This window comes from Pleurodeles waltl, chromosome 2_1 (assembly GCF_031143425.1).
Source record: "Pleurodeles waltl isolate 20211129_DDA chromosome 2_1, aPleWal1.hap1.20221129, whole genome shotgun sequence".
Taxonomy (NCBI): domain Eukaryota; kingdom Metazoa; phylum Chordata; class Amphibia; order Caudata; family Salamandridae; genus Pleurodeles; species Pleurodeles waltl.
The window spans coordinates 614,802,116-614,829,016 of NC_090438.1; the positions used below are offsets into that span (position 1 = coordinate 614,802,116).

Sequence of the window (26,901 nt, forward strand, 5' to 3'; positions counted from 1 at the left end):
TGCGTAGCTCCATCCATGTCTCCGTCTGGTCACATCTAAGGGGTGTGGGGGTCTCCTGCCAGCACAAGAACATAGGGACAGGCTGTGGGGGGTAAATCCAGTACCTCATTGTTAGGAACAAGTTCTACTTCACTTGAGTCTTGCTTAGATGCAATGTCCCCAGGAGGCCTTATGCTCGAGACATCTATATCACAAGGTTGACAAGGTCCTCCCCCTTGCCCAGTCATTCCCATTGTTGCATAGATTTTACAAGGATCCTCGGTTGCTTCAAAAGGCTTCACTACTTCTTGTAAGTTGGCATACTCACCACAGCCAACAGGACTCCTTATCTACTAGGATGGGGAGCTCCTGGCTATAGTGGCATTCGACTGATTGGATATGGCTGCCATGCAACTCTCAGTCCAGTTGAGTAGCTCCATGATCGGTTTCAGTGGGGACTTCCCTGCTGTTTTGTTTTTCATTTTGAAAGGGGGCACTGTGACAGGTTCCACATTGCTAAGTGCGATATCATGGGTGCTACTTGCATCATTTGTTTGTGGGAGAGCTCCAGATTCAGATTCAGAAAATCCAGGTTCAGGAGATCGCAGAGCATTACTATAGGAAAGGGAATGATCTCCACAGTCAAATCAGGAAAGTGTTCCAGTAATAGCCTACGCTCAGTAAGTGTGATCTCTTTTGAGATAAACCCATCATCCCTCTCAAGCATACTGTCAATGATCACCGTTTAACATGATTTGGTAATTCCCAATTGGCCACCCCAGCTGCTTTGCGTTTGCCCAAAACAAGAGGAGAAATGCTTGTCTCTTATAAAACTCTCCGTGGGGGTATTGCTGCCCTAATTAATCTTGTTGCCAACAAAGAGTGGATGGATGAGACCAGCGATAGGTCAATAATGCAATGGGGCAGTAAGTATGTATTTGGACGGACACCTACCCCTCCAAACATTGCCAGTTGCATACGGTGCAACACAAGGGTGGCAAAGAAAGTGAGGTCATGCAGTGGAGTCTTTTAGTGAGTTTGTTTTTTAGGCGCTTTTTAATTTCTTGAATGAGCCAGGTGAGGTCCCACACCTCCTTCCAAGATGCTATTTGATAAGCTAGTTTGGGGTTGTCAGATCACCAGAGTCCCGACAGATCTCAACGTACTTTAGCACACAGTACATGGTACATAGTACCTAGGGAGTATGTGGTGCAGTTGTGAGTGTGAAGGCAGTGTCTAGTTTGAACTATGAGACAGGCAACAACAACAAAATCCACGGGGTGACAGTGCACAACAGTGCAGACACAGCAGTTGACCTTCACTTATCTCCTTCCGAGGGCTGTTGCATTAACGATGGCTGGTGCTGCCTCCACCCACAACTAGCCAGCAGATCAACAAATGGACAGTCAACATATAGTCCACGTATAGTCCCCACAAGTTACTCCCTGCACTCATTGTACTCAAGCTTCTCAAGGTTATCACAGTCCAGAGATCGCACAGGCTCAGCTCCACAAAACTGCTCAGGGTGAGCCACACCTAAATGACACAGGACATCTCACACAAAGCATCTCCTCTCTAGCCCAGGGTGCTTTAAGGGCTCAATTGGCAGGTGCTGTGGCCCCCCACAACCCCGTGGTTCCACAGTCACCACTGACCGCCGCAAGAAGTCTCTGTAATACTATCTGTATTTAACCACCAATTGCATCTTGACCACTGACTCCATTTTGAGCTTAGCTTAGCTTCAAATACCGTCACATAGCTGGCGCAGGTATTTTTCCACGCTCAGCTTGTTTTCTACATCAAATGTGTTTTCACTCTTCTCACCAGAGAATGGAACATGTCATGGGGGATGCAACGATGATAAGCATGTACAAGGATGAGAATGTTTATAGCAGAGAAGGGCACTGCTCTGTCTTGGAAATGCACATTGGGATCTGACCAATTCTTTTTGTGTCTCTTCAACACAGACCAAGTACAGCCAGCGCTTGAATTTCACAACTTACTGGAAGGGACGGGGAAGGTTACTAGAACCTTCCTCTTGGGTTTGTTTAAGGTATGTAAGGTGGGAAAACTTGGCACTGTGGAGAAGGAACTCATTGTAAGGGTAGACGCACTGCTCGTGAGTCCCACTGGGGAATATTTCTCCTGTCTCAGCTCACCAGGGTTCCACAGCTTGACATTGGCAAGAACAAGGATGATGTTGGATTAGATCCCCATGGTGAATGCATTTTTATTTCTTAATTATCTAGCTTTGCTTTGTGCATGAACAAATATATATATTTACTGCATACATATTCATTGTTGATATACTGATTTTTTTATGCTTATTATTATTCAACTGCTGTGATTATTTTAGTATCTGCACGTATTTTGCTGCATTGAAGTTAAATGCTCATGTTAATATTTTTGTGTGCCTTCGTTTGAGACCTGGGAAGTGCCTTAATAAATTCATTACTCAGACTAAGTGTGCTGCATTCTTTGCATTCTTTATCCTCATTCCCTTTTAGTTTGAAGCTAAACAGAACAGGCGTCTACTGCTCTGCCGTGCACTCATACTCACCAAGCTCTCCGGCGAGGCAAGCACAGTGGGGGTGGTGAGGCATTAGAGGAAACAACGGGGAAGGAGCAGAGGAAGAAGCGGGAAGACAAACCATGCTGGCTAACCTCAGGCTGCCTAACCTCAAGGCTAACACCAGGCCAGAAGCTTCCAGGGAGCAGGGAACATGGCCGGGTATACCCAATATGGCATGGACGTGTGGATGTTCAAAGCAATCAAGGGCAGAAAGCTGAAGAGACCATCCCGATACAGCAGAAACTCCTTTAGGCCCCCTACGATCTTCCTCCTCTGAGAGCACCCAGCATGCTCAGCATTCGGCAGCCAGCAAGCAGGCACAACATGAAGTGGACAGGCACAAGCATGGCAGCAGGGGGGAGGAGCATTCAAAATCATCACAGTCATTGCACATGCAGTCAAACAGTAAAAATGCTTCCTCCAGAGCAAAAGACCTAATTTTAACAGCGGTTAAAAAGCATAATAATCAACAGGATAACATACAAAACATATCTTGGGTGTAGGCAGCACTTGGAGAAATAGAAATTATGGTCTGTAGCTGTTAAAATGTTCCTGTGCAACAACAGTATAAGATATAGCTTGGCTGCTGGTTTAAAAAAATAAATAAAATCAAAGTATGTTCTGAACAACTACTGCAAGGGGACAAAGTGACAGGGCTAGAAAAAACCCAACCTTTCGGGAAAAACAAGTGGTGGATAATGCCTTAGGTCTTAGAAACATTTGCACCAAAAAGGACTTGAAAATGGACTGCAGACCGGGACCTACCTACCAGATGATCCACCCAAGGAGCATCACCATTTGCAGCTGCTCTGAGCCTTGAAAAGAGTTCTGCGAAAAAACTGAACATTAACAGTAATCGTTTGAGTAATAATAAAAGGTCTCATTGGGCATTTGGCTAATTCTGCAACATACTTTGTAAATGTTTGAGTCGTAGGTGTAAGAAATTGGGTTACTGGTTGTTGGGGGGCTGAAGGGTGGAAGGCAGGAACCACAATCCTTGTCAGGGTGACCCACAAAAGTCACTACGTTAACTTGTGCTTAAATCTCTGGTAACCTGGCACAAACGTCAGGCTTAGCTTAGAGGCAATGTGTAAAGTAATAAAGTGAAGACACTACACAAGAAAAATCCTAAACCAATTTAGAAAAGTAGAGCACATTTTTATAAATAAGATGACACCAAAAGAAGTTACATCCAATCAGTAGGACCGGAGTTATGAAAGTTTTTAGAACAATATAGCACCTACAAAATCAAACTGCCAACCACGGATATCTGATCGTGCGGGACAGGGGCATTTTTAAAATTTAAGGCTCAGAAATAACATACCAGGCAGATGCACAAGGTGGATTGGGCCTGGCCTCGGCTTACCCTGGAACCTAGAAGACATTTCAAAGAAAAGATCCTGAAAAGGTACAATTTCAGTGAGGCAAGTCAGCCAGCTGCCTTCGGGGACGAAACGTCGACATCAGGGAGACATTGGACAAAGCTGAGGTGAGGATTTTTACATTCGGACTTTGCCACTTTTTTAAAGTTGAAAATCTCCAGCAGGAGGAAGCTGCAGGCTGAATCTGAACAGGACTCCACAAGAACAGATACATTTGCCCAGAGGTCCAACTGAACGGAAATTGCTCTGCAGAGAAGAACATAACAGGAGTTGCTGAAAATTCAGGCCAACTGGCGATGCACCTTGGGTGGATCACCTGGTAGGTAGGTCCCAGGCTGCAGTCCGTTCTCAAGTCACTTTTTGGTGAAAAGTTTCCTGAGACACAGGTACTTGGAGAAGTACCACCAAACACACAACCAAGGGTCCAGAACCTGGGTGGCGCCCCTTATAAGCATAGGAATCACCCACGTAGGGGGCAGGTGCAGGGTTCAAGGTCGCAGGAGATTATGTCCCTGTGGCACAGGTCTTGTGGTTTTTCACCTGCGCTTGGTTACATCTCTTTTGCTCTCCTCAGGCTCTCTCCTTGTGGCTCTTTTTTTTCTCTATTCTGTCTGTCTTCCTCTTCTTGGTTTCCCTCGACGCTCTACGGGGTGATCCTGAAGAGCCTTTTTTCTCTTCCTACAATTTCTCCCCTCTCTCTTGTTTCTGGCCCTCTTCCCTTTCAATGCACTTCTTTTCCATTTCTGTCTCTCTAAGGTCCTCACAGACTGAAACATCTGATGGTAGCCATCTACCCTCACAGGTAAGTCTACTCTTTTTTACACCTTAATAGTAAATGTATCAAGAAATTATTTAAACTGAGCCTTATTTACAATGTTCTAAACTTCTACTTGTTACAATGTTTTTTGTGTGGAATTTATACATATAAATAGAGAACTTTTTGGGAGGTAATGTTATACTGGATCCAGAAGGAGATTATGACCCAGTGTTATGTATGAACTATACACTAATCTCCATTTTCAACACAGATTGTTAGAGCATCACAAACGTCTTGGCTCTATTGTTGGAATGCTTTTTACTGCATCTAGTTGCACCTCAACATTCTGGTGTCATTAAAAAAAGATTATCCTCTAACAGTGCTAGCACATTTATTTAACGTTTCAAGAAAAACTCTGAAAAGTAAATCTCCTGTTGTTGCCATTACATGGGACATGAAGAAGGCTTTCGAAAACTTGGGTGAGACTTTGTGATGAAAAATCTACATTGGTACGGTTTTGGTCACACATATTTAAATTTGATTTAATATAATTCTCTCAGAACCTTTATTGTTGGTAATGGGATTTTTTCTTTGTACTTCATCATTGGTAGAAGAACTCATCATGGATATATTTATTAGCACCATTATTGTCTATATTTTATCAACTATGTTGTTTTCCTCTAGAAATAGGCAGGCTACTAATATTAAATATGGGTTAGCATCAAGTGAAAATGTCTATAAACATGGAGGATACTTTCTTTTGTATAATTCTGAGCCAGCTAGGTTACGTTTCGTTCATGAACTGAATATATTTTAATAGTCTCTAGTTATAAGCTAAATTTGGACAAAGAAAAAACTTATCATTTCACAAATATGTCTTAAAATCATGTCTGATTGTTATGGATTAGCTGAAAATAATTCTTAGAAGTCTGGATACAGTCACAAAGGGAGGTTAAATTATACACAGGAGGTGGAGTACGTGAAAGGAAGAGGGTGATAGAAAAAGAAAGAACTTGTAGGAGAGGGAGATGGAGGTTATTTGTCAATATTTGCCATCATTCCGTAACCAAAAAAGGTTTTCTGACCATGAATTAGCATATCGATGACATCCTCAGAACAGGACATCACGACATTTGAACCAATGGTGACGTCACAGGAAATAAGAACACTTTTCATGAAAACCAGACAGAGAGAAATTTGTATGTGGGTGCATGTGTGTATGTTTCACTTTCTAAAATTCTTTTTGTATGCATGAGCATTGGTGGAATGCAAAGTACTCATGGTTAACCAGAAAGTGAAACAAAAGTAGAGAGTTCTACACTTAAAGGCAGCAGTAAGGAAAAACACTTTCTTGCCACTGACCACTTATTACGTGCATCATTTGCCCCATACTCAATCAATCACTCAATCAGTTGTCCCATACTCAATCAAACAGGATTGATAAAGTGCGGCTAATCACCCAATTGGGTGTCGAGGCGCTTGCAGGTCCCACAGGTTTATTTGAACAGCCAGGTCTGGAGTGCCATTCAGAATTCCGAAAGTGAGGTGATGGTTCAGCGGTGCATGGGGCGGCTGTTCCAGGTTTTTGCTGTGATGTGAGAGAAGGATTGTAGGAAAGTACCATCTTGCCTGGCATGTTACCCCCATTTTGTACCTGTGTGTCAGTTTGTTTTTGCCTGTCTCACTGGGATACTGCTAACCAGGACCCCAGTGCTCAAAGTTTGTGGCCTGAATGTGTTCCGTGTGTGGTGCCTAACTGTGTCACTGAGGCTCTGCTAACCAGAACCTCAGTGCTTTTGCTCTCTCTGCTTTCAAAATTGTCACTGTAGGCTAGTGACCATTTTTACCAATTCTGATTGGCACACTGGAACACCCTTATAATTCCCTAGTATATGGTACCTAGGTACCCAGGGTACTGGGGTTCCAGGAGATCCCTATGGGATGCAGCATTTCTTTTGCCACCCATAGGGAGCTCAGACAATTTTTACACAGGACTGCCACTGCAGCCTGAGTGAAATAACGTCTACATTATTTTCACAGCCATTTTACACTGCACTTAAGTAACTTATAAGTCACCTATATGTCTAACCCTCACCTAGTGAAGGTTAGGAGCAAAGTTACTAAGTGTTAGGGTACCCTGGCACTAGCCAAGGTACCCTCATATGCAATTTCCCCGGACTTTATGAGTGCAGGGACACCATTACACGTGTGCACTACATATAGGTCAATACCTATATGTAGCTTCACAATGGTAACTCCAAATATGGCCATGTAACATGTCTAAGATCATGGAATTGTCCCCCCCATGCCAAATCTGGTATTGGAGTGCCAATCCCATGCATCCCTGGGGCTCCAGCATGGACCCCGGGTACTGCCAAACCAGCTCTCTGGGGTTTTCACTGCAGCTACCGCTGCTGCCAACCCACAGACAGGCTTCTGCCCTCCTGGGGTCTGGGCAGCCCGGTCCCAGGAAGGCAAAACAAAGAATTTCCTCAGAGAGGGTGTTACACCCTCTCCCTTTGGAAATAGGTGTTAAGGGCTGGGGAGGAGTAGCCTCCCCCAGCCTCTGGAAATGCTTTGAAGGGCACAGATGGTGCCCTCCTTGCACAAGCCTGTCTACACCGGTTCAGGGATCCCCCAGCCCCTGCTCTGGTGCAAAACTGGACAAAGGAAAGGGGAGTGACCACTCCCCTGTCCATCACCATCCCTTGGGTGGTGCTCAGAGCTCCTCCAGTGTGTCCCAGACCTCTGCCATCTTGAATGCAGAGGTGTGAGGGCACAATGGAGGCCTCCGAGTGGCCAGTGCCAGCAGGTGACGTCAGAGACCCCTCCTGATAGGTGCTTACCTGGCTAGGTGGCCAATGCTCCTCTGAGGGCTATTTAGGATCTCTCCTGTGGGTTTCTCGTCAGTTACCGAATGCAAGAGCTCACCAGAGTTCCTCTGCATCTCCCTCTTTGACTTCTGCCAAGGATCGACTGCTGACTGCTTCAGGATGCCTGCAAAACCGCAACAAAGTAGCAAGAAGACTGCCAGCAACATTGTAGCGCCTAATCCTGCTGGCTTTCTCGACTGTTCCCTGGTGGTGCATGCTCTGAGGGCTGGCTGCCTTCAACCTGCACTGGAAGCCAAGAAGAAATCTCCCATGGGTCGACGGATTCGTACTCCTGCTAACGCAGGCACCAAACATCTGCTTCACCGGTCCTCTGAGTCCCCTCTCATCTTGACGAGCATGGTCCCTGGAACACAGGAGCTGGATCCAAGTGACCCCGACAGTCCAGTGGTCCATCTGTCCAAATTTGGTGGAGGTAAGTCCTTGCCTCCCCACGCCAGACAGTAATCCTGTGTACTGCGTGAACTGCAGCTGCTAGGGCTTCTGTGCACTTTTGCAAGGAATCCTTCGTGCACAGCATAGCCCAGGTCTCCAGCACTCCGCCCCGCATTGCCCAACTCGCTGAGTTGACCACCGGCTTCGTGGGACCCTCCTTTGTAGTGTTGAGACGACCGCCGTGCTCAGTTTTCTTGAACCCCTGTTCAAGTGCTTCTGCGGGTGCTGCCTGCTTCTGCGTTGGCTCCCTGTGCGACTGAGCGCACCCTCTGTCTCCTCCTCCAAGGGGCAACCTCCTGGTCCTTCCTTGGCCCGGGCAGCACCCATTTTCTTCAACCGCGACCTTTGCAGCTAGAAAGGCTTGTTTGCGGTCCTTCTGCGTGGAAACAACTCTGCATCCTCCAGCACGCTGTGGGACATCTTCTGTGCAAAGGAGAAGTTCCTGCCATCTTCTGTTGCTGCAGAATCTTCAGCTTCTTCAACCCAGAGGCAGCCATTTTGCACCTTCTTCCGGGGTTTAGTGGGCTTCTGCACCCCCTTGGACGCTTTTGTGACTCTTGGACTTGGTCCCCTTCCTTTACAGGTCCTCAGGTCCAGGAATCCGTCTTCAGTGCTTTGCAGTCAGTTGTTGTCCTTGCAGAATCTCCTATCACGACTTTAGTGTGTTTCTGGGGAAGTAGTGTAACTTTACTCCTACTTTTCAGGGTCTTGGGGTGGGGTATCTTGGACACCCTTAGTGTTTTCTAACACTCCCAGCAACCCTCTACACACTACACTAGGCCTGGGGTCCCTAAGTGGTTTGCATTCCACTTTCTTAGTATATGGTTTGTGTTGCCCCTAGGCCCATTGCATCCTATTGTATTTTACCATGTTTGCACTACTTTTCTAACTGTTTACTTACCTGATTTTGGTTTGTGTGTATATTTTGTGTATTTTACTTACCTCCTAAGGGAGTATATCCTCTGAGATATTTCTGGCACAGTGTCACTAAAATAAAGTACCTTTATTTTTAGTAACTCTGTGTATTGTGATTCTTGTGATATAGTGCTATATCATATAAGTGGTATAGTTGGAGCTTTGCATGTCTCCTAGTTCAGCCTAAGTTGCTCTGCTATAGCTACCTATCAGCCTAAACTGCTAGAACACTACTAATCTACTAATAAGGGATAACTGGACCTGGCAAAAGGTGTAAATACCATCAGTTACCCACTATAAGCCAGGCCAGCCTCCTACAAGGAGCATTCTCCACTTCTGCTTCAGTAGATGCAGGGAGTATGGGCAAGTGAAAGGGAGGCAGAGCATTGTCTTCTAGACAGTCGGTGGAAGTTCAGACAGTGTTTAATGTAAGTAGGTCCTTGGTTGTGTAGAGCCTTGTGTGCATGGTCAGCAGCCTGAACTGGCATATCTATTCTGTACGGGGGGCCAGTCGAGTTGCCTGAGGTGGGGTGTGATGTGAGTTCATCGGGGGAAGGCAGAGGAAGAGTCTGGCATTGGCATTCTGTATGGTTTGAAGTCTCTGTAGGAGGTGTGTGGCGATTTCTACGTGGAGGGCATTGCTGTAATCCAGTTAGCTTGTGATGGGGGCCTGTGTCATGGTGCATCTCATTTGTAGGGGTAGCCACTTGAAGATCCTACATAGCATGCGGAGAGTGAGGAAGCAGGCATAGTAAATGACATTGATCTGTTATTTCATTGTTGTGCTTTTTGTCAATTATGATTCCGAGGTTTCTGGACTGGTCGGAGGGAGTGGGTGCGGGTCCTCGGTCTGATGGCCACCAGGAGTCGATCCATGTGTTACTGCTATTGCCAAAGATCAGTACTTTCATCTTGTCTGCGTTCAGCTGCAGACAGTTGTTCTTCATCCAGTCAGCAACACTTGTCATGCATCTGTGGAAGTTGGTTCAGGTGCTGGATGGGTTGTCGGTGAGTGAGAGATAATATGAGTTGGGTGTCATCTGCATAGGAAAATATTTTGAGACTGTGGGATCTGATGATCTCGGCCAGTGGGGTCATATATGCATTGAAGAGCGTGGTGCAAAGGGATGAGCCCTGGGTTATACCGTATGTAATCTGCTTGGGTTCAGAGTTGAAAGGGGGAGGTGGATCCTCTGGGTTCTTCTGGTGAGGAAGGAGGTGGTCCACCTGATGCCAATGTGGTGGAGTCTTTCGATCAGCATGTGGTAGGATACAGTGTCAAAAGCTGCTGAGAGGTCGAGGAGGATGAAAGTTGCTGTTTCTCTTCGGTCGAGGAGGGTTCGGAAGTTGACGGTGGCTGTGATCAAGGCAGTTTCGGTGCTGTGATTGCTGCAGAAGTCGGATTTGGAGGCATCAAGTAGCTGGTTCTGCTTCAGGTATGTCATAAGTTGCTTGTTGATGATCTTTTCCAGTGCCTTAGCTGGGAATGGGACCAGTGAGATAGGCCAGTAGTTTTTGGGTTCACTGGGATCAGCACAAGGTTTTTTTTTTTTAGATATATAGCGGTCTAACTTCTGCATTTTTCCAGGTGTCAGGAAATGTTGCAGTGGTGAGGATGAAGATGTGGTGAGGGCATGGGTCATTGGGAGCGCTCGGTGGATGGATTTCATGGTGGAGGTGTTCAAGGTGGTCAGTCAATCAATCAATCATAATTTGTCGAGTGCAACTACTCACCAGTGAGAGTGTCGATCCTCTGTGCTTCAGTCACAGAGCCAGGTCTTAAGGTCTTTCCTGAATTGAGGCAACAATGGCGACTACCTAAGATGAAGAGGCAAGGTGTTCCAGCTCTTTGCCGTGAGGTAGGCAAATGATCTTCTACCTGCTGAGGTCTTCCATATGTGTGGTACGGTGGCTAGTGCCTGTTAAGCGGAGCTGGGAGGTCTGGCAGGGGAACAGAGGGTGATGTGATAGTTGAGGTAGGTGCGACCTAGGTTGTGGAGAGCCTTGTATGCATGGACAAGGAGTTTGAAGTTGCTCCTTTTCTTTTCCTTTTCTCAATGGGAAGCCAGTGGAGGTCTCTTAGGTGTCTGGTGATGTGTTTGCAACAGGGGATGTCCAGGATGAGTCTGGCGGAGGCGTTTTAGATGTGCCATAGTTTCTTTGGGTTCTTGTAGGTGGTGCCTCCGTATAGAGGGTGTTGCCATAGTTGAGTCTGCTGACGACCAGGGCATGGGTTACGGTTTTGTGGCAGTCGTTTGGGATCTTCCGGAGAAGTCAGAGTGTGTGAAAACAGGAGTTTGCGACCGAGTTAACTTAGTGGGTCATGGTGAGCGATGAATCCAGGATGAAGCCGAGGTTGCGTGCATGGTTTGTTGGGGTTGGAGGGAGCTGGGGGAGGCAAGGGTGGCACAGCACCAGGAGTCGTCCCAGGCTGAGGCAGAAGGTCCCAAGATGAGGATCTCTGTTTTGTCAGAGTTGAGCTTGAGGCAGCTCTCTTTCATCCAGGCAGCGACGGCTTCCATCCTGTTGTGCAAATTCTTCATGGCAGTTGTGGGGTTTTCGGTCAGTAACATGATCAGCTGGATGTCGTTGGCACTGGAGATGAAGTTCAGTCCATGGTTCCCGATGATGGATGCAAGCAGGGACCTGTGGAACTCCACAGCTGATTTCCATAGGTTCTGACAGGTAAGGAGGGAGTTTGACGCTCTGTGTTCTGCCAGTCAGGAAAGAGCGTATCCATTGTAGGGCCTTTCCGCAGATGCCAGCTGCGTGGAGTCTGGAGCAGAGGGTGTGATGCGAGACCGCGTCAAAGGCGGCTGATAGGTCCAGTAGGATGGGGGCTATTATTTGGCCGCAGTCGAGGAGCGAGCAGATGTCATCTGTGGCAACGAGGAGGGCAGTCTCTGTGCTGTGGTTGCTCCTTAAACCTGATTGGGAGATGTCCACGATGTTGTTGCCCTCAATGTTTGCGGAGCTGTGCATTGATGACCTTTTCGATGACCTTGGCTGGGAAAGGCAGCAGAGAGATGGGGCAGTAGTTCTTGAGGTCCAGGGGGTCGGCCATGGGTTTTTTCAGGAGCGGGCGGATCTCGGCGTACTTCCAGTCCTCAGGGAAGATAGCCGTCTCTTTGGAACAGAGTGTGGCAGAGTTTGGGTGCTATGGAGGTGTTGGCTTTGTTGAAAATGTGGAGAGGACAGGGGTCAGAAGGGGCTCCGGAGTGGATGCCGCTCATGATGGAGCAGGTCTCGTCTGTGGTGCGGGGGTCCAGCAGTGCAGAATCTATAAAGGTTTGGAGGGTTGTTGGTGAGTTCGGAGGGTCTTGGTGTCTGAAACTATTGTAAATGTCTTTGATTTTTCAGTGGAAGAAGGTGCCTACTCTGTCGCAGTGTTCCTGAAATGGAGGGATGTTTGTGACTTTTGATTGGAGTTTGGCAAACTCCTTGACTACAGAGAAGAGCTCTTTGGTGTTGTGTGCAGTTGTTTTGATATGGTCCTGCAAAGAGGCTTTCGTGATGGATCTGATGAGGCGGTGGTGGGATTTGACGGTGGATCTGAAGGCGGGGAGGTCTTCCGGAAACTTGCTGTTTCTCCATCTTTTTTCTAGCCATCTGCAAGTGGCCTGGAGTCCTGCAGTGCGGGGGAGAACCAGCTGGCCTTCTTGAGGTTGTGTTTTGCTGAAGTCTTTCAGAGTGGTGCTAGGGTGTTGGCGCATTCGGAGATCCATTCGTGGAAGTTCCGTGCTGAGATGTATGTGTTTGTGACGAGTGGAGGAAGTAACTTGCTGAGGGTGTTAGTGAGCTGTCCCTCGATGATATGGTTCCATTTCCTGTGTGGGGAGTGGAGTGTGCGGAGGTGGATGGTCAGCGTGGTGTGGAGAAATGTATGCAGTAGTGGTTGGTCCAGTGTAGCGCGGATGAGTTGTCGACAGTTATGTTGTTGCTGAAGGAAAAGATGGGGTCGAGTGTGTGAACAGCGATGTGTGCTGGTGAGGTGACCAGTTGCCTGAGGCCTACTGTGGCGAGGTTCTCGAGCAGGGAAGCGGTGTTGATGTTGATTCAGTTGTCGATGTGGTAATTGAGGTCACTGAGGAGAAAGTAGTTTGTGGAGGCGATTGCGTGGGGACATATGATGTCGATGATGGAGTCACTGAAGGCAGGGCGGGCCGGGTGGCCTGCAGATGAGGGTGCTGCGGAAGGTGGACCTAGGAGTGACGTGAATCTGGAAATTGAGGAGCTCCATAAGTGGGGGGAAGTGTTCTTCTGCGTTGGTTTTCAGGCGGAAGGTGGACTTGTGTACGATAGCCAGGCCGCCGCCAGTTTGAATCCGCTCGGGATGGCGATGGCTATGTCCAGTGCTGATGTTGAGTTTATCCATGTATCAGTGAGAAAGGCGATGTCCGGGCGGGTGGAGTTTAGCAGGTCCCAAAGTTTTAAGGAGTATTTATGGAGGAAGGTTATCTTGAGAAGGATGCAGTTGAGGCGCTCCGGTGTATGTTTGGTGTAGGGTGAGGGTATGGTGGAAGTAGAAGCAGGAGAACGGTCCAAGGGTGTCTGTGGGCAATGCGAGATGACAGGGCGTGGAGCATCCTGTGTCCAGCGCATGGAGGGTCTCTGCGTTGTAGAGACGGATGGTCAGAGGACCAGGGTTCGTGGCACTGGGTGCAGTCCAGGCGCTGACGGGCACAGACGGACTTGCCTTTGGCACACCTTCGGCACTCCCGTTGCACATGGCCACACAGCGGTGGCCATGGAGAAGGGTAAGAAGATGAGAGAATCCGGTCAGCTAGGAGCCGAAGGGCAGGAAAGTCCATCACAAGGAGGGGGCTGGCTGCATGGGCGTCACAGCAGGGAATGGAGTGCGGGGAGAGTGAAAATAGCTAAGAAAAGAGGAGATAAGGTACTTTAAGAAAAGAGGAGAAAACCAAGCCGAAAAAGAGAAAATTAAAATAAAGATGACAGAGCAAAGACACACACAGATGGCCACTAGGCCACCAGGGATGAGGTGCAGGTGGGTGCCTGCAGGTGGAGGTGGACCTTGAACTGAGAGTCAGGCAGACTCTCCGTTCGCTTGCAGAAGCAGCAGCAGCAGCAGCAACAATTGGGGCTGCACAGAGGGAAGCGAGCACACACTGACCAGGATGTCAGAGGAGTCGCCCTCTCTATGTGCAGCGGCCGCCATTAAGAAAGGGAGGGATGCAGGAGGGTCCAGTCAGCTGGGAGGTGGGAGGGCGGGAAAGTGCTTCCCAGGGAGGGGGAGGGGCCACAGGGGCAGCAGTGGCAGGGAATGGAGTGCGGGGAGAGTGAAAGGCGCTAAGAAAAGAGGAGAAAAGGCGCTACAAAAAAAAGAGGAGAAAAGCGAGCCAAAAAAGAAAAAGGAACAGATAAAATAAGGATGACAGAGCAAAGAGACATGCACACAGATAACCAATAGGCAACCAGGGATGAGGTGCAGATGGGTGCCTGCGGGTCAAGGTGGGCCTTGAACTGAGAGTTAGGCAGGCTCTCAGTTCGCTTGCAGCAGAAGCAGCAGCAGCAAAAACAGGTGGAGCTGTGCAGAGCTGTACAGAGGGGAGCGAGTACACGCTGACCAGTGTGTGGTTTGTGTCAGTTACGGTGGTGGCGTATCTATGGAGGAAGTTAGTAGGTGTGGGTTGGAGTTCGAAGTTTCTGTATATGGCTGCAATCTTGTCATGGAAGAAGTGGGCAAGGCTGTCACATAGCTCCTGTGAGGGTGTGGCTGGCAGCAGGGTTGGAGAACTCCTTAACCAATCTTGGAAAGTCCCTTGGTGTTGTTGGCACTAGTTTTGATGCATGCATCAAGGGCTGTCTTCTTTGTTGCCCACAGCAGGCAGTGGTAGAGGTTGAGGGAGGTCTTGAAGGCTGCTCTTTTGGAGGCATCCTTGCTGCGGCGCCATCTCCTTTCCAGCTGTTTGCTGCCTCGTTTCACTGCTCTGAGCTCTTGGTTGTTCCAGCTTGCCTTTTTGAGGATTTTCTCTGGTTGTTGCTCATGATGGGGAGGATGCTGTTGGCGCAATTGGTGATCTAGGCATTGACGTTTTTCACTGCCTGTCCGATGTTGGTGGCAGTAGAGGGGTTGGAGGTGCTGAGGGCGTCTGCTCAGCTTGTCTTTCAGATTTTGTTCCACCTTTGGTGAGGGCGCTGGTCATCTTGGGGGTGGAGGTGCGGGGTGGAGATGCTGAACTGGACGATAGAGTGATCGGTCCATGTGAGTTCTGGGAAATGGCTGTATTTGACAAGGTTGCTGGAGGTGAAAATGGGGTCCAGCGTGTGTCCTGCGGTGTGTGTGTAGGGTCGGGGATGATGTGGATCAATCAGAGGCTGCTCATACTGTTGAGGAGGTGTGTAGTATTGTTGTTGTGGTTGTTGATGTGGAAATGTAGGTCGCCGAGTAAAATATAGTCCTTGGAGTCTAAGGGTAATGGCACAATGAAGCCTGCGATGGTGTAGCAGAAGCTGGAGATCGGGCCTGGGGGTCGGTATGCAAGGGTGCCTCTGATGGTTGTTTTGTTTTCTGTGTGGAGTTTCAAGTTGAGATGTTCCATGGGGGGGGGGGGGGAGTGCTGTCAGTGGTGCACTGTATGATCTCTTTGTGTATGATGGCTGTTCCTCCCTCTGGCTTGTTGGTGCTGTCCTGGTGAAAGATTTGATATCTGTTGTAGATCGCTGTGGCAGTGTCTGAGCCAGATGTGGGACTGAGCCAGGGCTCGGGGATGAAGGTGATGTCAGATGCAAGGGTGGCGATGAGGTTGGATTAGTAGCTGGAATTCTTATATAGTGAGCATGTGTTGAGAAGGGCGCATGGGAGTTGGTGTTTTTATTCAGGTGGTGTCTGTGGTGTTTGTTGCAGTGCCTGGGGTTCAGGATGTGGAGCTCAGTGATGGTGTATCTTCGGGGAGAGGGAGGACCAGCGGTCGTGGTGCTGGGCGCGGTCCAGGCACGGATGGGCACAGACAGGCTTACCTTTGGTGCACCTTGGGTGTGCTGCGGCATGCATTAAGTAGGTCCTGGGGTGGGTGGGGCTTCTGTTGGCAGGAAGAACGGTGAGTGGAAAAACCAGGTCGGAAAAACCCCAGCAGGAAAACCCAGGCAGCTAAGGTGAGACTGGACCGTCTGAAACAAGTAGGAACTGGAAGTCACAGGCAAGTGGCAGGCTAGGTGTCCAGGTGCTTACTGTTGTGGTCGCGCTGCAACCTGCATTAAGTAGGCCCTGAGGTGGGCAGGGCTTCTATTGGCAGAAAGAATGGTGATTGGGAAAACCTGGTCAGGAAAATCCTGGCGGTAAAACCCAGGCAGCTGCGGTGTCACTGGATCAGTCTGGACCAAGCAGGAGCTGGAAGCCACGGGCAAGTGGCAGGCTAGGTGTCCAAGTGCCTACTCTGTTAGGCATCTGGTCAAGTTGTCAAATGGTTAAGTTGTGCTGTACACAAGAAACTAAAGTTGTGATCAAAATTGATCTGTATGCATTCTTCAATCTGCAGTGTCAAACAACTGCATGTCCTTGTATTGCATATTGTTATTTTTGGTCTCTGTTGTGTAAAAATAACATTATTGAATACATTTTCAAATACGATTCATGTGCTTAGCCTCTTGATTTCACTTTCACATGGTATGCATCCAGTGGGTTGTCGCAACACTGCTGTGACAGCACTGTTGGATTCTGCTTTCATTATTGCAATCACTTATTGTAGTTGTCAAACCTCTCCACGCCCAGAATAAACCAAAATATGACTGCAGCTAAGTAACATTTGTGTGGAGTCTTCATTTTGGTCATGCTACACCATTACTCCAGCATATTCACTGTCTGTTTTACTCAAAATGTCAGATTTAGGTCAATGTTTAGCAACCAGTGCCTTTCCTTAGTAGAAGAAGGTATGCCAAACCATCCACAAGCATGTGTCCCTTGGCTTTCCTCAAGAATCAATCTTCTGTTTTCAATCTATATATATTCTCCTAGCACTAGAACAGCACCAGGTGCACTTCTATATTTGTACAGACCAAACACAAATTCACTCCTGACTAGACAACATCACCTAATGTTTGACCCATGTAGTCCATTATATGAATCATGGATTCTTCTACATGAATTCCGCTAAGGTTAAGATCAATGCCCTGGGAGAAACTGAACTGGTCTCAATGCCATTTTCCAGGCTCTCTGGCCTAAGATGCGTTGCTTGCCCCACCTACCTAGAAGCCAGGAATCCAGGGATCTCTTTTGGCTATGAACTTTCAATCGGTCCCCAAGTCAATACAGTATTAAGAAAATAAACATGCAATTCTGCCTACCTCAAAAACTCCTCCCCCTGCTCCAACTTGAACAACATGTAGCGCTTGCAAGAACCCTGGTCATGGCTCATCTGGACTACTGTATTATCATGTGCACTAGCCTCTCCAAGCTATTCATTGCCGGACTGCAAATTCTTCAGAACCACTCAGTAATAACTTGAGATGCTAAAGCCACTATATATATTTCAGGACGCTTCTGAAAATGCTTTCAAACTTACCTCTTCCCAACTGAAGGTATAAACAAAAGAATATCAGAAGAATAACTGACTAAACTCTTTCTTGGTAAAATCGTCAAAGAGAATCCCCCAATGGTCGTATGGACCTTTGATTTTCAGCTTTACGTGTAAAAAAAGAGTTACTATCGGCAATACAGCAATACATTTCACATACAGCAAAACCAATGCAGCACCACAAGAAAGGCTGAGCGGATGATCTACAAACCTCAAGGGTTTTATTAACAGTTATATCAGATTACAGGTTAAATCAATCAGCAAAATTAAAAAAAATAGTATAGCATACATATTTAAATGGTCATGCTATCTGAATTTGTATATAATTATGCAAATGTGTTTGTAGAATATGTAAAACAACATCGTACTCAAAAAGCAAAATATCAACTAAGCAAGTTCTATTCTAAAGAAACTTCCCTACTGTAAAGAAAATAGTAAAAGTGGCAAAGGAAAGTTCTACGAGGAAGATGCCAACCTCAGATGAACCAGATTTAAGGTTCAAATGAAAGAGTCTGAGCATACAATCATGGAGCACTGGACAGAGGAGTTCAGCAGAATCAAGACGTCTTCTATGAGCGAAATCAGGACAGGGTGTGCGGTACTATTCTAAAGATTACCTAATTAAAGTATGAAAGAAGATTCTAGAACGTTCCTTCATATCATTCTCTACCAATTAGAACAACCCAAAAACAATGTTCTGTGAGGGCAGGAAAACTCCCAAGTTTCTCAGCTCTCAACAAAGTAGTAGCCATCTGGGTGATCCTGGATGTAATATCAGTCAGGTCTACCTGGTACGGGAGGGTATCTCCCACAATCTCAGTCTTTATGTCTGAGGCTAATTTCTAATTAAAAGTTCAATCACACCATAATCTAACAAACTGAACAATACATCTATTCTAATTTAACAAGCATGCTGACAAGACATCTGCACAGGAGATTAAAAACAAGACATGTGGAAAAGGTTTTGTGAAAATGTCATATGAGCAACTCTGGTCTGGTTACAAGTTAGGCCAACATTGGATTTAGAACAGGTTCTTAAATGAATACAGTTATCATAAGAAAATGTATCAAATCCTATTGAGGAAAGGCATACATTTTTTTCATGTTTAATACATTTATTATAGTTCAACTAAACATACTGGGGGCTTTCATCTAAGTGAATATATAACAAATCACTACAATTGATTAATAAATTGCATACAAAATAATATAATCAAACACATGTTGAGTATATAGGTTGCATATAAAGGGGTGGGGCACTGAATTACACTGCTTCACACTTGTGCTCTAGAGTAATCAAAAGCTACACACAGAGCTATATAAAACCCTAGTAAATAAGTAAGAGACATATAAAGGTATCCGTTCTATCGCAGAAGTAGAACATACTGTGTGGTACAGTATAGCAGTCTCACACTGTAAAACCATTTAAGCACTTTATTTCCTTTTTGGTCTTCAAACTAATTCATGTTGTAGGTTTCTTTGCCTGATTAAGGACCAAAAAAACACATTTAGCACATGCCAGATTAACAAACGCACGGGATGACATTGATAAGTAATGACATCCAAATAGCCACCTGACAGCTGCTGGCAGATTCTAAGGGATATCTTTGAAAAAAGAAAAACACCTTCAAGTTGACAAAGCCTTTAAAGTTGACAGCACAACTAGGTCTGAAATTCACAAGGATATCCAAAAATATGTCAACATTTGCCCGATGTGATTTCTCCCCCTTCCCTGGGGGGATGAGTGAATAACATGAGGCAGAGAGAAGGGAGGGGAGATGGGAAAATATAGTGTGATAATCATAAGGTCACACATTTTCTTTCAACTAAGGCACTGATTGCTTAAATCAATGGACGTGAAGTACAGTCATGTTTTCCAATATAGACCTTTTTTCTGGACTGGAAATCCGTGAGTTATGTTAGTTTCAAACAAACATTTGTCATGTTTAAATGTGCTCATGGCAAACACAAGTCCAAAGTACACTGAAATAAAAGAATGGATAAAAAGCCATAACCATTCACTACGCTCAACCATCCTGGAAGCAAAGAGCCATTACAACATGAGGCCACTGGGGAAATTAAAACACTTATTCAAACAGCCTATGGGCACATCCTATTGAGACTAGAAGGATAGCTACTAGTTTACATGACAATAAAGATTTATTTATTTAGTAAATAAATGGATCGCACAGTATGGGAGCATAAAAACATGTTGCAGTCACTGCAGGGTGAGCTGCAGAAGTAGACACATTGACACAAATAGCTAGAATGAATCTCAATTGATACTTGAGATATTAGCTGACTACGGCGCATCAGAATTATTGAAAATTAGGTTTTTATGCAGCATTATTGAGGTGCTTTCATAAAGGATAGCACAATACAATGAAAATGTGATATGTGCTAAAGCAATGGAGCAAAATAAATAGGGAAGGAAACTGTCACAAACACGTACCGACACTCTGAGCTCAAATAATAGCTGGTACTGGCACTTTATGAGCTCTTTCTTGTAACGCTGCCACTGTTAACATAATCCCACCGTTAATAGAACATAATCAGGCATCTACTTGAAGTTCTAAATCTGAAGTAGGATACCAAAACTAAGAGCCTGATTTACATCTTGGCAGACGGGTTACTCCGTCACAGTGGTGACGGATATCCCATCTGCTGAAATATGAATTCCCATAGGATATAATGGGATTTATGCTTTGGCGGAGGGGATATCCATCACTGCTGTGACGGAGTAACTTGTCCGCCAAGATCTAAATCAGGCCCTAAATTTTGAGGTCAACTGGAACATTAAACTTAGAAATATTTGAGTATATGAATGTGGGTTAATTTTCAAGATCAAAAATGCATAGATCACAGCTTTCAGAGACTTTGACAGTTATTAATTCTGGTATCCAATTGACAGCATTGCCTAGCTCACACTCTAGAATTGCCACGGAACAACAAACCAGCCAAGGTATCCATACTTTCACCCATGACCACTGAGCAGTTATGTATGTGCTGCAGAATTCAACACCAAAGCCATCATTCTAAGTTATGTGGGAACAACATACTGGTAATTCCAAACACGAAATAAAGGATACCTCAGCAATCAATAATTGCACAATGCCAAATCATCATGACTTTTCCTTTCTGCAATGGGAATTACAGTGGAAATCCATGTTTTCTTGCAGAGTTCTGACAGTTATTCCTAAACTCCAGGATATTTTCATCAGAAATATTCTGTCAGATTTTACGTGGCAAATATGGCCTTGGAAAGGTCAAGTATTCGCACATCTTAGAGTCCTGCTACACCCAGTAAGTTGTATCACTCCCTGAATGTTGATTTCTGAGAAATTCAGAATTAGGAGCTAAAGGTTCTGCTGCATATGTGATCAGTATAGAAAAGGATGAGAAGCAATAAACTTAAATTAAATGCAGATAAAACAGAAGTCTTAATGGCCAATGGCCATGTTGATCTGTGGCTGGAATCTTATTGACCACAAGATCTTGGTCCTGCTCTGTTTCCTGATAAATGTGTGAAAAGCCTGGGAGTTAAACTGGATAGTCATCTTTCCATGGATCTCAATCTGATTCAGTGGTTTCTTCCTGCTCTTATCTCTTCCTACAATAGAAGGCAAACATCTGTCTGTGTCTGACTCAATTGGATCCCCTCTGGATTATGTTAGCTCCTTATACATGGAATCATCACAACAGCTAATTCATAAACTGCAGGTGGTTTGAATACTGCAGACAGAATGGTGGCTAGTGGTCCCTGCTTTGCACAAACAAAGTATTTTCTAGGAAATATCCAGTGACAACTTTTTAAATGGCTCTGTAGTGTACACAGAGAAAGAGAAGGAAACACCCTAGCCTTTTTGAAAAGGAAATTCTTTGATTATTCTCCACTGAGGCAGTTACATTCATCTGGGTCTAACCTTCTGGTGATATCCAAATAGCGTATCTAGAACTGGCATTTTTCCATTAATGCCTTTAAACTCTGGAACACTCGGGCAGTTATCTGCAAATGGAGGGTTCCATTATACTGTTAAGACACCAACTAAGTTACTGCTTTTGCGAAGTTTCAAAATGAAAGGGTGTCTCTTCTTAAAATGAGTGCCTAGAGACCTATTGTGTAGTAGAGTGCTATATAAATAATCAAATAACATAATATAACATAAAGCGGTGCAAGAGAGAAAGGTGGGAAGGGCGTCTTAACAGGTCACCCAGCATCACGGACAATGCAAACTTCGCTGACAAACAAACATTAGGATAGTGCTTAATTTGAGCTAGTGGTTGGCAGTGGGGCCTTCTGATACTCATTTTTTGTGGACCGACAGATATTTTATCTTATCAAATATTAACTGCAAGCAAGAGAAAGAAAAATACACAAACAGGAAAGAAGGAGGCAGAACAAGACAGAAAAAATGGTCACAAAGAGAGAAAGTAGAGAGCGGCAAGAGTGAGATAAAGGGGAAGAAGTGTCTGGTAGTGGATTGACGAGGCCTGAGGTGAACACAACACTACGCAGTCTTGGTATTTCAAGCTCTGATTTTTAATAGCACTGCCGGTGAAGGGCTTGGGGCACCAGCACCCATTTTTAGAAGTCAGGCACTGATTATGGCAGCACAACCAAGAATATAGGGTTGAGTGTGGGATAAGGGGATGAGGATCAATGAGCGTACTGAATAATCATCACCCCCCCCCACACACACACACACACACACACACACACAAAACAAAATAGTTCTTATGACCCCATGGCCTACATATAAATATGAATATGAGCTCTTTACCCATTTGAAAATGTGACCCTTAGAAAGCAACGGCAGGAGATGCTAAAATAAAAAAATAAAAATGTGGAGTGAGTGTTGAGAACAAGAAATGGCAAGGTCAGCGAAGGGAAGAAAGTAAAGAAAGTAAGGAAAGGAGATAGAGTGGGGGAAGAGGAGGACAGTGAGGAATGGAGAAAAAGAGGAAGGAAAAGAGTTATGTCCAACTTTTTACTGATGAATCAAAAGTTTTTTTTTTAGTAATGCTAGCTAACACACTATTGTATGTTTTTCAACAAATAATTTCTCCCTGTGCCTCAACTCTCTAACCAGTCGTATTTTACAGTACTTAGAGGCAAGCAAAATACCACCGGGAAGGGCAGAAGAACGGGGGATCTGACTAAAATTGCAATCACACAAAAAGAAACAGATGCATTAATCTGTATCAAAATACTGCGTGGGAACAACGAAAACATAAAACCTGTATCAGCAAAATTTCATTTACACAATTCAATTAGTTGACCCTCCAATAGATGAGATATAGGAATGAGGAGCGGAAGAATCAAACCTCGTATACAAGGATATAAAAGTAGCATAACGTTGTGGTAAAGTAACGATGAAACTAGTGACACATTTCTGAGAGTTAAAACGTAAAGCTGTCAAATTATTCTGGTAATTAAGAGAATCATACCACGGAAAAAGCAGCCATATCAAAGAAAAAAAGAAAGAACAACGCTGGACTTTATAGTTGTCCACAAATATAAATGGGATTGATGATGATGAGTAGAGCTGAGTATTTACACCGATTACATGACTAATTAATAGGAGATGGGGCTTTCATAAGTAGCTGTAATAAGTCCAGTGCATTTAAAAATAGATTAAAAGTCTTTACGTCAAAAGTAATTTACACCAGTTTTACACAGAATGCAAGATGACTTCATAGGAACAATAACACTTAAAAACAAGTGCCCACAAATAGGTATAAGGCAAGGAAATGAATTTTAATAGTGATTTTTTTAGGCTTTCCCTGCAAGGGATTGTGGCGGTTGCTAGACCAAGGCTCACACCCCAGTCGACCAACAACCCAATTTCTCACAGGCAGCTTATGTATTAACATCAAACAATCCATTAACTTCAGTCTTTGATTAGGTGCCCTTAGCATGGTGCTGTTGCTTGCACTACAAAGGCAAACAAATCATGCTAGAAAGGACTCTTCAGCAAAGCAATGCCACGTTTCTTTCCTTGTCATGTTATGAAGATTATTAAACCTAGTTTTCAGAGGGATTCTTTGTGTCAAGACCAATTTTGGCAGAAATTCATACTGATATAACCAGCATCACTGGAAACAACTAACTATAGATTAATAATTTACAATGGACTCCACTAAAGCAAGCCCACCTCAAAGTGTGCGTGTTTTTCCATTACACTTAAATGAATGGACCCAAATTCACCATGAATATCTCAATAAAACCCAGTTACAACTTTAATAGGTAATGAGAGGCCATCTGCTCCGCATGAATTTAAACACTGAAACTGTATACTTTGCATGACTCTAAGGTATCCTTTCATACGACTCGACCCTTGAAAACACCTATTCACAAACATCCAATATCTCTTTTGCAATTACGGTGCAAGAACAAAAGCATAAGCATTCACTAATGCGGAAACTAACAAGTTCTCTAAGGAGGGACCAATAATGAAGTGCTTTTCAGTGTTACAGCTTGGAAATAACGAAAGTCTACAGTTAAAATTCTGTCATGGAAATCTACTATGCTGTCTTACCTCTGATTCTTCTGTAGATTCTTCATTAGATGTGAACACCTGAAACCAGAAAATATTTAAAATAATTTATTTTCCTCAATCACAACTATATACTTTTTATGCTTAACCAAAATATTTTCACATTATCCTATGACAGTTGTGTACAAAAGGACAACAGTATCTGATTGTCCAAATACATAAAATGTAAACGTAGCAGAGCTGAAATTGAAACATACTCAAACAGACTTACCAAACTCAGCATAAACCAATTTCAGCTGAAATTGACATAGGCTCCAACAATGTTACCAATCTTCTAGTATTTTTAAATTTTTTGGTTATTTTTTGCATAGTGTGGGCATTATCCCATGGGGTGTTAAGAGTGTTTTACATATGATGTGAGACAAAGGGATATTCATTTCCACATGAGAAACAGCAAATGTGTGAATCACATAAAATAGTTATACAACTTTAGAGAGAGTTCATATTTCACATGAATTTGACAAAGTCTGATTTACATACAAAATACAAAAAGGTTTACTAAATACATTAGTGTATATTCGCTGCAAATAGTCTAAACTAGAAACTGAAATATCGGTTACTGTATTTTAGAGGCAAAACTGAAAAGTAGTGAGATTATGTGGAGCTCTTGTTGCATCATTTACTTCCAATTAGAAGTGAATGTGTGCTATCAAGATATTTTTCTTTACCATCTTTAATGTACATCCTTCTAAAGTTTAGGTATATATGTTTTGAAAACCTACAGCTTACACTATGAAATTAATTTAACCCTTTTGTTTTCAATTAGTTTGCATGTTGCTACATGACCCTCTGGCTACTCTTGTATGACCTTTCTTTCAAGGGTCATAAGAACGTAATGATCAGCAGTAAGGTCGGGTAACCATAGGGTCCACCCACAGTCTACACGGATAGTTATAATACCCAGCCTGTGTTAGTCAGGCTTAACACTTTCCATAGTTCGGTACAGGGCAGTGTTTAAACCAAAACCAATATCAAAACAAACCTTCTGACACCATGCAAATAATGCACTCAACACAACATGCCTCATGGCAGGGACACTGGGGGTGGAGGACATTTTTGGATCGAGAATGTCAACTAACCTTATTTCTTCGGGCTACGCATCTCATAACACAGGTACTCAATGTGGGATGTGAAATGGCCTTGCTGCTCCATTGCTCAGCCATGGCCACACCATACTTTCACTGCACTGGTACGAAAGGACCTGTAATAGCTTCCAATGATAGCTGACATAGTCTTTTTTAAACCAATGTTTTTGTTTACAGGCTCAGGCCTAGGTTAGGGAGCCGGACAAGCCTCGAGCTATTTCCATTCCCTTCATACATCCCTGCCCATTTAACGCTCATATATTCCAAAATTTGGAACCAACAGCAGAAGAAGAAATGCCTGCAGGGAGGGGCAGAATGAGGCTCAGCACACCTCCTCCACCACTCAACACAAGAAAAGAGAGGGGAGAGAGGAAGCAGGTGCTTGTGTATGCGGGCTGTGCTGTGACCATTCAGCCCCCTCCAGAAGATCTGCTCCCCAGTGGGCTGTAGGGGGGTAACCAGAGCGCCCCACTGACTGCTGCCACCACCAAGGACATCCTACGGAGGCCCTACTGGACAATGGTCTCAGTGGTACATCACAGCAGGTGCTCGATGGGTACTTCCGGAGATCAAGCCCAACAAGAGAGCAGCACAGCTATGCCCACTGGAGACGACACAAGTTGCTTGCTGTGCCCAAATCATAACGTGGATACCACATGCGTGCTAAGGCTACAAGGCCGCTGTGCATCCAATCATCTCAAGACTGCTCCAACCTTGATGAGGGAGGGACAGTGACTGGAGACAGCATGCGGCTGGGTCTCTGCTCCTTTTAGCCTGAAGCACTTGCCACAGACCCAGAGAACTACAAAGGGACACGGACCCCAGGATCAACAGGGAGGATCTTTTTGCCCTCAGTGGCATCCTCTGCAAGAAATATTTACCTGCCCTATCGCCTGATTGCGGAGGTGCCCTGGAGTAATGGGGAGGCAGGGAAGATCCAGCCTTCGCCCGTACCAACTACATCACAGCAGCGTTCGGCAAGGCCCCTCTGTGACTTTATGACTCATCTCTGGGCTGTGTGTGGGGCGATATCCCCTCACAGTAGCCAGCACGCCATATCGTGCCGCCATGCGGCTGGGCTGGGCCCACTCAGCGATTTGGGGGGTCTTGGTAGGCACAGTATCAGCCATACGTGCACAACTTCTGTCAACTGGTGCCACTGCACTACACCGTGTAACTGCCGGGCAGAAACAGACCAATGCTGCAGGTTAACTGAGCCATGCACCTTGCCTTCAGAAGCTCCTGATCAGTGGGTGCCCTTCTGGTACATAAGTAAGTTGGAACTCTAAGCAACCTATCTACTGGTGGGGGCCTGACTATCTGACTAAAAGCCAAGGACACAAGCTGGCCCTACCCCACTGGGGCACCACGACAGCCATAATGCTCCTCTTACGTACTGTGACGGGAAGCTATGCCACCTGAGGGGCCCTTCCCTGCTCTATAAACCTAAAAACTAACCTGGAGCAGTGCATTATCCAGGAGCCCTGATTCTTGCCTGCAACTTGTCTTAGGCTGTCACCTTCATGACTCACCGCGCTTTTGGGTCTGGACCGCGACAGTGGAACACGCCCTTCCAGATACCGTTCCCCAACATGGGCAAAAACAGACATGTGGAAGATAACATGCTGAACACAATCACACAATATACTACGCTGCGTCAGCCATAGAAATAGAACAACGTGGAAAACGAGCGACTAAGAGCCTGAAGATGCCCCATAAAACGAAATGGAGCCCTGTATATCGGAACTCCTAGCAGCCATACAGGGAGCCCACACTGCACTTGAACAAAAAATC

The 26,901-nt window shown here is 45.2% G+C and overlaps 1 protein-coding gene across 1 annotated transcript in view; it reads right to left on the minus strand.

Moving 5' to 3' along the window:
* The window catches only part of VPS41 (VPS41 subunit of HOPS complex), a 769,622-nt gene that overhangs the window by 704,557 nt on the left and 38,164 nt on the right, over positions 1-26,901 (minus strand). Inside the window, exon 2 of the mRNA XM_069215796.1 lies at positions 24,005-24,043. Coding sequence (XP_069071897.1) covers positions 24,005-24,043 — 39 coding nt within the window. The remainder of the gene's footprint in view (positions 1-24,004; positions 24,044-26,901) is intronic.